Consider the following 13,463-nt stretch of genomic DNA (forward strand, 5'->3'; position numbering starts at 1 on the left):
ACTCTTATTTGTGTTACTATTTTGTATCCTGTAGACTGAAAAACAATGGAGAGAGATAGAAGCATTGCTTCTCCATAATTACTAGAAAAGAAATCTGAAAGTTACTAGAGAAAAAAAGAAAGGAAACAGCAAAGCAAAAATCTCACATAGTTAATGGGTGAGTAAAGGTTGCATATCCCTTTAAAAAGCATGTGAAAGGTTGAGACAAGACAACTGTGAATTTCATGCTAGTGGGGGGTTACATAGTAAGACCCTGCTTCAAAAAATAGTAATGATAATAAATGTAAAAATAGGATTTGTGGTGCTTGGATTATTCTCACATTGTTCCTGGTATATTATAGTATTTGTGGAGGAAAGAATTTGGCAATAATTAATGAGTAACTGTAAGGGGCAATCTAAAAACTTGGATTACTTTTAAACATTCTTACATTGAAAATAAAGATATTCCAAACATCCAATTTACTGACTTGATATAAGTAGGCAATTATACCTAGTATTTCAGTTGTAAACAAAAGTTTCTAAAATCAGTGGAGAGACTCAACAATTTGCTAGTGAGATTCAGAGGTTCTTTAGGGAACATGACTATTCTCAGAAAATAAGGTCTTCAGTAGTGGGATTACAGACTGGGGAGCATACACAAGCACACATGTGTGTTATTGGAATTCTTACATGATCACAAGGCTTCCTAAATAATCAACATCTTTTCATGCCTGGGTTTTATTCTTATATAAAAGTTAGGACTCAGTCAGTCAAAAGGCAAACAGGTTCTTTTGATGGCAAAAATTGGATTTAAAAGAAGCTTCCCTTCCTTCCTTCCTTCCTCCCTCCCTCCCTCCTTCCCTTCCTTTTGTTTGCTTGATCAATATTTCAGCATCTCTGTTCTTTCCTATATCGACTTCAACAAAAATTCAATTTGACAATATTTGATATTCACCACCTTGTTCTCATTGCCACTACCCTTCCCTCTAGAAGGTGACCTCAGGTCCTGTGGCACTGCTTAGGCATAATTTATTCCTCACTGCTTTTACTTCCTGTATACTTTTTGTGGCATTTTGGGCGGTATGTTAGTCAATGATTAGATAGGAAACATCTTGACCTTCTGTACTCTTCCGACTTCAAATACAATGTGGGTCAATCAGGGGAAAAAGAGCACTCCTAATAAAGAAAGCACTCTCCGCCTGACATGAGTCCTTCTTTCTTCTCCAGAAGCTTTCTTCATTAACTGTCTTCCTTAAAGTCTTTTATCCCAAACATGAAATGTTCCTTATGACCTTTCCTTTTCAACTTTATTTTCTACCGATGTCCAAGTTTACCTGATGTTTAAGAAATCCTCAAATTCATTCTTTTTTTGTTTTAGAAAAACAAATTATTACAAGAAATCATGCTTCTCCATAATGTATAGTTAAAACTGACTCATAGCATAAACAGCCTCCCACTTTTTTCTTACCTATGACAAAAACTTCAAAGGTCTAGCTGTTCATCACCCACTTATCATTCTGTATAAAATTCAAGTCAACCATATTTCAGTTAAGCTTCCCTTTCAAACCTCAACTTTGTCCCATTGTCAGCCTTGAGCAGGCATATATTTCTGAAAATAGGCTGTAATCAGACTGCAGCATTTTCTGAGCTATCCAACCAGACTACCACTTCATCTACTCCCTTTTTTTTTTAGTTTTGGTGGGTCTCTTCTTCAGAAGAAAAATCCCTTCTGGCTCAGCCTTGTAATACCCTCAGAGCTCAGACCACAGTGCTCTCCCTGTTGTAATAGTCTCTAACTTATTCCAATAGTTTCTGATCTTCACATCTCCACATATGCAATAATGTACTTTAAAGTCTTGCCTTACTAAATTTGATTTGATATACCTAGATCTTTGGAAAGGAAAATCTAGCCTCATTGTCTTTTAACTATATGCTGTAATTACTTGTACAAAAAAATTCCAAAATATTCATCATGAGAAAAATAATCTTAAGGTTTAGAATTGTGTTTATTTTAAACTATAGTCAGACAAAATAATCTTTTGTTCTTGGGGATCCATTGTCTTTACTGGGTCTTTTTTTTTTTTTTTTCTTGCAATGCTCTCCTAAACTACTAGTTCTATCAGTATCTTTGATTCTAAAGTAAGCAATTCTTGGATCAACCTTAAATGACAAATTTGCAAGGATAAAGGAGATGTCTACATTATTTTCTTCTTAACTCCTCACTTTACATTAGTCACTGTGCTGCTTTCTGCAATTCAACTTTTAATTTTCTTCTAGTATATTTTCACAGACCTCAGTTTTTTAAAATTTGTTTTTATTGATTTTTTTGTTTTGTTTTTCATACAGAATATCTCAGACAATCTTAATCATCTTTATCCCCCTGTCCCCACTGGCACCCTTCCATAGCCCCCTGACTGGAACCCATATACTCTTTCATCCATGTTAAGGCCCACTGTCAAGTCCGTGTACCTAGACGCTCCCCAGTGCAAGTCCCTTCACTGAGGACCAGTCAGCCTATCTAGAGTCTCTTGTTTTAGGAAGAACAGTTCTTCCTCACATAGCAGTAATCAGTTGCCAGTATTTCTTCAGCTAAGATTGGGGTCTACTGTTTATTTCCCCTGTGCTGTGAAACTCTTTTATTTTACTTTCTAGCCTGGGCTTTGGTTTATGTTCCTTATCTAGTACTTCTAATTTTTATTCTGTTGCAGTCTTCCTTGTAGTCCATGTCCAATTGAATGACTTTATCTGCCATTTTTAATAAAGAGAAGACCACTTTTCCTGCCTCCTCCTACATATAATCTTTGATGAATTATAAATCCTATGTCTATGTATTTGTGTTGATGTCTACCTGGTAATCTATTGGTACAACAAGCATATAATATCTAAAATATCTAAACATCAAATCAATTTTGAGTCTCTTCCTTTGCCTTAGCTATTTGATTAACATTATCATCACCTGTATGTCTAAGTAAGGAGCCCGGGAGTTGTCACTGAGTCACTTCACTCATCAAGGACATCTTTCAAGACTCTACCTCATAGATATATTTCAGCTGGACTTGTCTTCCTTACTACCTACCATATTTCATGATCTAACTGACATTGACATTTTTTAGTCTCCATCAATTTATCATCCCCCAAGCATATAATCATATCACAGAAGTACAAAAGTCTGCAGTTATTTCTTAAAACCTAAAAGATGATTCCCCAGCAACATTACAGCTGTATGACCTGACCCCTACAGCTTCTGCAATCTCATCAACCATCAAGTTAGATATATAAATTATATTCAAAATATTATGAAAAAATGTAAATAAATTTATTTATATATGTTTGTGCAAGTGCGTACATGCTACCTCAGCCGTGGACAGGGGACAATTTGCAGGATTGATTTTCTTCTTCCACATGGTCCGAGGGATTAAATGCGAGTGTTCAAACAACAGATAGCTTCTTTACCTGCTGAGCCAGCTTGCCAGTCACAAAAACCCTTACAATATCATGTACTTTTTTTTTGTTTATGAAGTTCTTTCTTCCTGAAATGTTTTTTTTTCCTATCTACATGTATGTAATTTCACTTATGTTTGAATAAGCATCACTGCCTCCAGGAACTTCTTTCAGAAAGCTTCACAGTTCTGCTAGATTAGACTGGACATGGGGTGATTCACGTAGCATCTTCTGACTATCTCCCTTTCCCCAGACATGTTTCTTTTAAATATTCGATTCAGGTGTCAGCATTCCCAACAAACATGTAAGCTGGTCTGTCTTTTATATCGTGCTTTATACCTGGAATTCAGCAAGCGACATACTCTACAAAAGTTCATTAACTTGTAAATGGTTCTTTATGCTGATTGTCAAAGTAAACTGACTGAATGGATGGATGTGCAATCTAATGTGTAGGTTTATGTTCCGATGAAATCAACAGCTTAATTTGTGTTTAGGATTTTTAACATGAATGATATTGAAATGTGCAAAACGGTGCATAATAGCAAGTGCAAATACATACATGTTGTGCATAAAAGACCAGAATGATACAAAATATTTCTTGTGATTTTTTTTTCAAGTACTAAGGAGTGGGATTATATGTAATGTGTTACAGAATGGAAACAATTTTGTTTCAGTTTTCCTTATTTGCTACTAGGAATATTGTTTTTTGTATTTGTAGAAATTTTATACAGCTGTATGTACAGGTGTTATTCATGTGTATCCTTCATGAATAAAGATAAGGAAATTCATTACATATGTATGTAAGTGTCTTACTGTATATTGTCCATGATTCTACTTTTATTCAGGATTTAAAGGCTTCTAAAATTATTTTACTACATTATTTATATTATTAATGTTTTCTTTATATATTTTATAACTGTGGTTGAGTCTGAAAATGTACAAGAGCCAGAAAAACAGTAAAAATATCCGACATTCTAAATTCTAGACAATCAGTGAGTAAATAATACTATTTTCAAATATCTTCAATTTTAAATAGCATTTAGAAATCCATAGTTATTTTTACATGTTTAGTCACGAAGTAACTAAAATACAAGTCAAAGATACCCATGAATTAAATTAAATACCAGTAAGTTTTTTTGGAATTTTGACACGAACGTTTTGTTCTGAGTGTATTTTCTGTGAGGCAGTTACATGGGCAGCAACTGTGGATATATTCTACAATCTTCTTAATTTTTTTGCCAATTCAATTTTATTCCTGTCTCCTGTCTTTCTCAGCAGCCCACCCACGCTAATGTCTTTGTTATTTACCTTCATATTGAGTGCTGCTACTTTCCCTCTGGCAATGTCAAAGTAATCTTCACACTGTCAGTTTTGTTAGAATGAATTCTATTAACTCTCTAAAGACGACGTCCTTCTGTTTGGAACTTGCTATGAGGCTCACTTCTTCCACACACATTTAAAATGCTTTATGCTCCCAGGTCTGAGACACAGATTTAAGGAGCTTCTAAAAAGTTCAGGGTTTAATCTTTGGCATAGTATTTCCAATCACAGATTCTTTCTTATCAGTTTCAGGGGTCAAGTTTTCTGCAGCCTTAGCAATTTTTCAGATTCTTTTAAAAAGTTATTTTCACCCTCAGAGAAGCTCTAATGCATGTCTTCTCCTGAAACTATCTTTTCCTTCCAAAGGAGTAATGCACAGTACCATAATCCATACAAAAAAGCTGCACACCCTGCTGTATTTAAGTAAGGTTTAGTGTTCAACTTTCTTAGAATCAGGACCTGTTAGGTAAACAATATTGTAGTTTATAAATGGAAGTTTTTAATAGCCTAATTCAGAACACTTGAAATTTTTGATTTTTGAATTTTATTGTTTTCTGTAAGGTTCAGTATAAATCTGTTCAGTATTTTAGGACTGTACATTAAAAAATAATTTCATTATAATGCATCATTCATAGTCATAATAGTGATAATTCAAGTATGTTAATTACAATAAAGCAAGATAGTCTTTGGCAACTTTGTGGAGTTATATCTTTTTTGTGTGTGCAGAAATTCTCTTTATAAGATGTCATCATATTTTAGTAAATTAGAATATAAAATTTTAAATTTATTGGAATATCACAAGTTAACCAACTAGTAAATAAACATGTGAAAACCTTAAATATATTTAACACAATTTTGTCACTTTTACTTAAGAAGTTTCTTAAATTTTTTTTACCTCAGCTTTTACAGATTGTTTTAATAAATAAAAATAAATTGATACTTGATAATTTAAATTACATAGCTGTAAATAAATAAAATGTAAAGGGAGATATGCTTCAGTCTAAACTGACATAGCTATGTCATTATATTTTGGTATGCTTTAAAAAGTATTTTTCATTATATTGGTTCCTCATCGCGTGCCTCATTTTTAAAAGAGGAGTTTAAAACTACCATTTTACTACCCAGGTGCTTTAGGTCTTTGAACATGATTGTGAATGTTGTGTTTTAAAAGTTTACATATAAAATATAGAAAATTTGATATAAAAATACAGATTTTTAAAAAATTTAGTTTCATGAGAAGTAATGATAAGGACAGATAACTTCATTATTATATTGGCAAATTTCCAGTAGATAGGACACATTAAATGACTAATGCACTTGATTTTACAATTTTTTGATCAGATGTTACAACATGGAATAAAACAAATTGGAATAAATGAGTATTTGAATTAGTGTGCAACTGACAGAAGTATTGAAAATTCATTTCCTATTTACATGTGATTTTCAAAAATAAATCACTGTGAAACTATATTGAACATATACTTATAAGTTGAGTATAAATTAATCGAAGTAAGATTTTCTCTCTAAAATATGCTAAATTTGCATATGCCAAATGCTTAAAAGCATAATAGTGAAATGGTATAGAATCCTCTTTAAAGTTACTTATGGTAACAAAATACTGAATATCTAAATAAATTAAATTTTGAGTAGACCATAAGCACAGTTTAATAAAAATATATTACAAATTCAAGATGACAACCACACTATCACTTGAAGGAAAAGGGTTAGGATTAAAGCAATTTAATTATAGAGCAGATTTTCTTTATTCTTTTTAAAAGTAGTCATTTTTTTAAGCTCTTTTTCAGATCTAGGTCTGAAATATTTGTAACTTGATTTCTAGAGTCTGACTTGGGATCTGAGGATAGAGGATGAAGATAGAATTCAGATAAATGGAAACCTAGATCAAGGTCTTGCAGCTCCTTAGATAAAAAGAAAAGCTGATGTTCTTTTGCTATACCTTACTTAAATGAGAAATCTAAACTTTGACATTCTAACACAGATTTTAGTAAAATTTTCTTTTTTTAGAAAAATTAAGCATAAATACACTGTCAATATAGCTCATTTTAAATATACAGTCTGAATCTCCATAAATTTTAAAGTAAAAGGTCACTGTATCTAGGTAGTACACGAAGGATGAACAAGTTATTTTGAGAGCTTTGATTAATACCTATTTAAAGATATTTCTGATTATAATGAAATTATGGACTAAACCCACAGAAAATGGTAATAACCCTTTAGAATACTGTACATTTTGGGGGGAGTCCATGGTCCTCTGAAATTTCAGGCTCCTGTGCATAACTTTTCCAGAACATGGTACTTAACATCAATACCAGATTTTAACTATTGTATTATACTTATATAAAAATTTAAATATTCTTTGATCATACCTATACAGACTGGTGGGCTGGGCTGCCAGAAGTATCGATTTTCTACCTGAATGCAGGTTATTCTTTCCAGTCCTTGAAGTTCATATCCAGGATCACATTGAAAAATAACAGTGTCCCCAGGTTCTCGTCCATCTCCATTCCGCGTTCCATTCATGGGGACTCCAGGATCACGGCATGCAGTGGCCACAGAACCTATAAAAAGAGAGAGAGAGAGAGAGAGAGAGAGAGAGAGAGAGAGAGAGAGAGAGAGAAGCTCCAGTTATAGTATCACCATCAGTTTCATCATTCCAAACTCTAAAGTGTAACATTTAGAACCTTCATAACTGTGTACTCTTTGGAAACTGACTTTAAAAATGATTGAATCAACTTTAAAATACTTGCAAGATAATTTTTTTTTACTTTTTTGAATTTAAATAATCTCTGTGTTAACATATATTAAGAAGTGGTATAACATCTTAACTACTAAATACCAGACCTCTTAAAATTTTTGCATACTCTGTGCTCTAGTTTCACTCTGTTGCTGTGAAAATACCCCTACAAAAAGCAACTTAAGTGAGCAGGGTTTATTTGGCTTACAATTCCAGGTAACCATCCACTATTTGGGGGAAGTCAAGGATCTCAATCAGAGAGTTGCATCATGTCCACAGTCAAGGGAAGTCAAGGATCTCAATCAGAGAGTTGCATCATGTCCACAGTCAAGGGAAGTCAAGGATCTCAATCAGAGAGTTGCATCATGTCCACAGTCAAGGGAAGTCAAGGATCTCAATCAGAGAGTTGCATCATGTCCACAGTCAAGGGAAACAGAGAATAAAACTATTTCCTTGTTTGCCTGCTCTAGCAAGATCTGTATACAGTTCAGGGCCCAGTGCACAGTGCTTGCCACGTTCAGGGTGAGTCTTCCATTTCATCTCAGTTAAGGCAATTAAGATAGTCCCTCACAGGTATGGGGACAGTTAGTTCAACCTGTTCTAGACAATTGCTCAATCAAGAGTCCCTATCAAGCGATTATAGTTTGTGGCAAGTTGACATTTAAAACTAACGATCACACTCTGTTAAAGGCACTTTGAAGGAATTGAAAGAAAGTTATTCAATGGAGAAAATAATTTTTTGAGCTATCCCACAAAAGACTTATACTTACATTAGAGAGAGGGAAGGCAAGGAAAAGAAACAAGAACAACAATTCACAACTCAAAAAAAAAAAAAAGGATAAAGAAAAGTAACAATCTAAGTGCAGAATAGGCAGAAGAGCTTCTGAAAAATATCAGGTTCCGTATTGAAAGATATTCACCTTCATTAGCTATTAACAGAATGATAATCAAAACTAGAAAAAAGCTGTTAGGTCATCACATTAGACTTGCTAACTTTTAAATCAGAATTAATTACATATATTTGAGAACAATAAATGTTGACAAGTTTAAGGAGAAATTTGTGTTATGCACGTATTGATGGGAAGAATGAAAGATGGTAGAGCACTGTGATGGTTAGCTGTAATGTCAAATTGGCATATCCTAGAATCACATGGGAAGAGAGACTCAATGAGTTAGCATGATGTGGGAGGACTGTCTTAATTACGCTAAGACCCAACATACTGTGGGTTGTACCATTTCCTAGGTAAGGGGTCATAGCCTGTATAAAAGTGAAATCAAGCTGAGCACATGCAAACAAGTGAGTGAACATGCATGGATTAATTTCACCCTGCCATTGACTGATGTCTCAACTTACTACTGCTTTGACTTCTTCACAGTAATGGACTATAACCTGGAATTTTGATCTAAAATAAACCTTTATTCCCCTAAGTTGTTTAATAGATAATTTTATCATACTACAGGAAGAAAACTAGACAAGCCCTTCCATAAAGAATTGTTGCACACCTCCAAATTCCCAGTCTCTGGATCAGGCAGACAGATCTGTTCAGTCAGGACTCTGGTAAGAAAGATCAAGCTCACTGCCTCCCTACTCCATTATTCTCATCCATCCTCATCCCTTCCATTGACAGCATCTCTCACGGGGGGCTCCAATTCCTTCACCTCAAGTCCCAGGACTAGCTTTCCAAACTAGATTAACCAAATACCTTACCATAGATCCCTATGTCCTCATCCAGGCAGTCCCCTTACCACCAAATTCTAGCCTCCAGATCAGGCAGACAGACCTGGTCAGTCAGGACAATGACCAGTCTACTACCCAGCAAGAACTTGAAATACCCACTAGTTTTTCTTCCACACCAGAACAAAAGGTAGCTAAGCTATATAAACAATATTAACAGAACCAAAATTAAATTAAACAAAAGGAGAATAGAAGTTCCTGATGAACACATAACCAACAAAGAACATCCATATGCCCAAACAGCAATGCAAAAACAAACAATATGAAAAAACAGGAAAATATATCCCCAACAAAACCTAAGAGTCCTACAGAAGTGCACAGCATTTAAGAACCACCCTGTAGGCCCCCCAGACACAGAATTGAAAAGGCCAATCATAAACATGATTAAAGAACTTCAATAAAACACAAACAACTCAAAGAACTCAAAAAGGAAAGGCATAAACTTTGATGAAAGCCAAAGAGTTTACAAATATGTGGCTTAATGAAATATCAAAGCCAATTGGTCTGGAGGGAATATATCTCAACATAATTAAAGTTATATACAACAAACCAATAGCCAACATCATCCTAAATGGAGAAAAAACTGGAAGCATTCCCATTAAAACCAGGAACCAGACAGGGCTGTCCACTATCTCCACTCCTTTTCAATATAGTGCTTGAAACTCTTGCAACAGCAATAAGACAAGAGAAGGAAATTAAAGGAGTACCAATTGGGAAAGAAGAGGTCAAATTATCCCTTTTTGCAGATGATGATATCATATATAAGAGATCCCCAAAATTCCACTAGAAAATTGTTAGAATTGATTAATAGTTTCAGTAAAGTGGCAGGATACAAAATCAACTACAAAAACCAGTAGCCTTTCTATTTACCAATAGCAAGCAATCAGAAAAAGCACTAGAGGAAACCCTCCCATTCTCAATAGCCTCAAAAGAAATTTAGGGATAAATCTAACCAAAGACATTAAAGATCTCTACAATGAAAATTTCAAAACTCTAAGAATGAGATAGAGGAAGACACTAGGATATGGAGAGACATACCATGTTCATGGATTGGTAGAATCAACATTATGAAATGACAGACTTACCAAAAGCAATCAATGTAATTCCAATCAAAATACCCACAACATTCTTCACAGAGCTTGACAAAATCATGCTAAAATTCATATGAAATCACAGAAAACATCAGATAGCCAAAACAGTCTTGGGAAAAAGAAAAATGCTGGGGGAATCATACCAGATCTCAAATTATATTACAGAGTTATAGTCATAAAAACAGTGTGGTATTGGCACAAAAGTAGACACGTAGATCAATGCAACACAATAGAAGACCCAAATATGAGTTTATATAATTTCAGCCATTTGATATTCAACAAAGGTCCTAAGAACACACAATGGAGAAAAGATAGCATCTTCAACAAATGGTGATGGTAAAACTGAATCTCCACCTGTAGAAGACTGAAACTTGACCCTTATCTTTTACCCTGCACAAAAGTCAACTCCAAATGAATCAAAGACCTCAATATAAAACCTGAAACTTGGAAACTGCTACAAGAGAACATAAGCAGCATCTTCCAAGATATAGGCATTGGAAAGGACTTTCTAAATCAGACACCAGTTGCTCAGGCACTAAGGTCAACAATTCCTAAGTGGGACCTCATTAAATCACAAAGTTTCTGTACAGCAAAAGAAACAACTAAGGAAGGGAAGAGGAAAGCCACTGAGTGGGATAAAATCTTAACTAGCTACACATCCTACAGAGGAGTAATAATTAGAATATACAATGTCTCCAAAAAGAAAGAAATAGGAAAATAACTACCTAATAAAAAAGATGTGCAATAAACGTAAACAAAGTTCTCAAGTGAAGAATAAAAATGGCTAAAGAGCAACTTAAAAAGTGCTCAACATCCTTAGTAATTAGAGAAGGGCAGTTAAAAACCACTTTAAGATTCCATTTTACCCCAGTCAGATTAGCAAAGATCAAGAGGCAGAGGCAGATTGAGCTCTGTGAGTTCAAGGCCAGCCTGGTCTACATAGTGAGTTCTAGGATAGCTGGGGCTACAGGGATACCCTGTGTCAAAAAGACCAAAAAAAAAAAGACTCCAAATATTGGGGAGAACGTGGAGAATGAGGAATGCTTATTCACTGCAAGTGGCAGTGCAAACTTGCACAACCAGTATGGAAAGCAGTGTGGATAACCTGCAAGAAAACTAAAAATGGACCTACCATATTATAGCAGGAGGCCTCCAAAGATGGCATGAATTCAGAGCCCTGGGATTCAGCGAGAATTCACTTCACTTCTTGGTCTGCAAATAGCCTGCCAAAAGGAGCCTTCACCTCCATACCCTGCTTGTGAGCCCAGTGACTGCTGACAGACTGCGTGGCACCGACCAATCAGAAAACGATATGCTGACTAAAGGGACTTGGGGCGGAGAAAAGGGAAATATAAGGTGTGCCCCCTCCTGCATTAAATGAGCCTGCAGCACCTCGCCTAGTGCTTGCTTCTACCGACTCCCGGGGTCTGTGTGTTGTGACTTTGTGCCTCTTACCCCCCCCCAATTGGCAGGGGACCCAATCCAGATTAGGGTCTTCACAGCTGACCTGAGGAGAACCCGCAACACCTGGTGCCTGAACAGGGACCCCTGCCCACGGTGTTGGTGACACCCAGAACCTGGGTTCATTCAGTAAGTAGGCCCCTTTTCTTGCCTGTTTCTTCAGCTGCTCAAGGGTAAGCGAGTAGCCCCCTCCTCTGTCCTCTCCACCCTGTCCTCTTTATTGTTGGACTAGTTTGTTAGATCAGGGAGGCACACTCTGCCACATGGTCCCGAAGCCCACATGGGCACCTCTCCCCTCTCGGCTTGTCCTGGTGAGTTCCCATAAGGGCTGATCCACCCCGAACTCAGAGCCCAGGCTTTGGGTCACCCTGTTGCCTGTCCCGGAGACACCGTGTGAGTATACAGCTGGAGGTGTCATGGCCTCCAGAAGTCCCTCACTGAGCACAAGACATTCGGATCTGATACACCTTTACATGTTGGAGCAGTTTACATCCTAGTGGCTCACAGTGCTTCTTTGCTTCCTTTGTGCCCTCTTGGTAGTCACCCTCGTCTTCTACTTTTGTGGCAAATTCCCCTTTGCGAGACTCTCCCACAATGGGCTATTTACCACCACAATGCAGGAAACCATAAATGGCAGCACTCAAGGTGCTCCTTAAACCAGAGGGTTAAAAGTGAAACCAAAAGATATCGAACACTTTTGGGATGAAGCCACTAATTTGGCTCCGTGGGTATCCCCTGAAAACATGTGGGACCCTGACACGTGGATGTGGGTCCTCTTCCTAGCCCGAAAAAGGGAGGTCGGGTCAGGGATCACTCCCTGCATTGTTCGTACCGATCCTCCTAGCCATCATTGCTACCTTAAATCCTCCTCTCCTGAGGAAGTCATCTCGGCGTACAACAAACACTGCTGGGAGCAATCTAGTGTAGATCTGGTGATTACCTCAACCCCAGACCCCCGGATCCCCCAGACCTGGAGGTGAACGCCACCTCTGCGCCCACTTCCAATAAGGAAGGAGCTCCTTTGCCTATATCTCAGGATACTCTCCTAGAGCTACCATGCCCCAAAATTCCCCTACCCCATTACCCATGGAAGGAGTTAGTCTCTCCACCCCCAAGGAACCATCCCGCCCCTTCCCCTGCTAACGTGCCCCTCCCTCCTAGACCGCCCTCCTTATCTTTGTCTGCATTTCTGGGGCTGCCCACCCCACTTGCTGACCTCATTCTTATCCGCAAGGCAGCTGAGCAATCAGGCCCTGACTCCCCATATCTTGAAAAGGTTCTTCGCCAGTGGTCCTTACAGTTACAAACCCACTATGATTGGTATAGCTTACTAAAGGCAGTCTTAGAACCCTCAGTCTTTCTAAACTGGCATGCAGCCTATGACGATCAGGCTGAAAACCAGGCATGCCTAAATCTCCATTATGGCCCCAACATTACGTTGGACATGCTCACAGGACACGGACAACATACTGACCCTATCTCCCAGTCTACTATTGGCCTCCATGCTTATTTTCAACAAGTTTCTGACTTGGCCTTTATGGCCCTTAAATGTTGCTCTCCCCCATGAACCACAAGTCTTTTTCTGTAATTTGATTCAACAGTCAGGGGAGTCCTTCACAGACATCCTTACCCATGTCACCGAGCCAGTAGAGTGGAGGGTGGAGTCTGGACTGCCGAAGAG

At 37.1% G+C, this 13,463-nt stretch overlaps 1 protein-coding gene across 1 annotated transcript in view; it reads right to left on the reverse strand.

Annotated features, from left to right (window-relative positions):
• LOC103747790 (CUB and sushi domain-containing protein 3) overlaps positions 1–13,463 on the reverse strand; it is a 473,923-nt gene that overhangs the window by 280,027 nt on the left and 180,433 nt on the right. Inside the window, exon 16 of the mRNA XM_008850327.1 lies at positions 7,128–7,319. Coding sequence (XP_008848549.1) covers positions 7,128–7,319 — 192 coding nt within the window. The remainder of the gene's footprint in view (positions 1–7,127; positions 7,320–13,463) is intronic.

The sequence above is a fragment of the Nannospalax galili genome, unplaced genomic scaffold, assembly GCF_000622305.1.
Source record: "Nannospalax galili isolate Female #2095 unplaced genomic scaffold, S.galili_v1.0 scaffold1485, whole genome shotgun sequence".
Classification (NCBI taxonomy): domain Eukaryota; kingdom Metazoa; phylum Chordata; class Mammalia; order Rodentia; family Spalacidae; genus Nannospalax; species Nannospalax galili.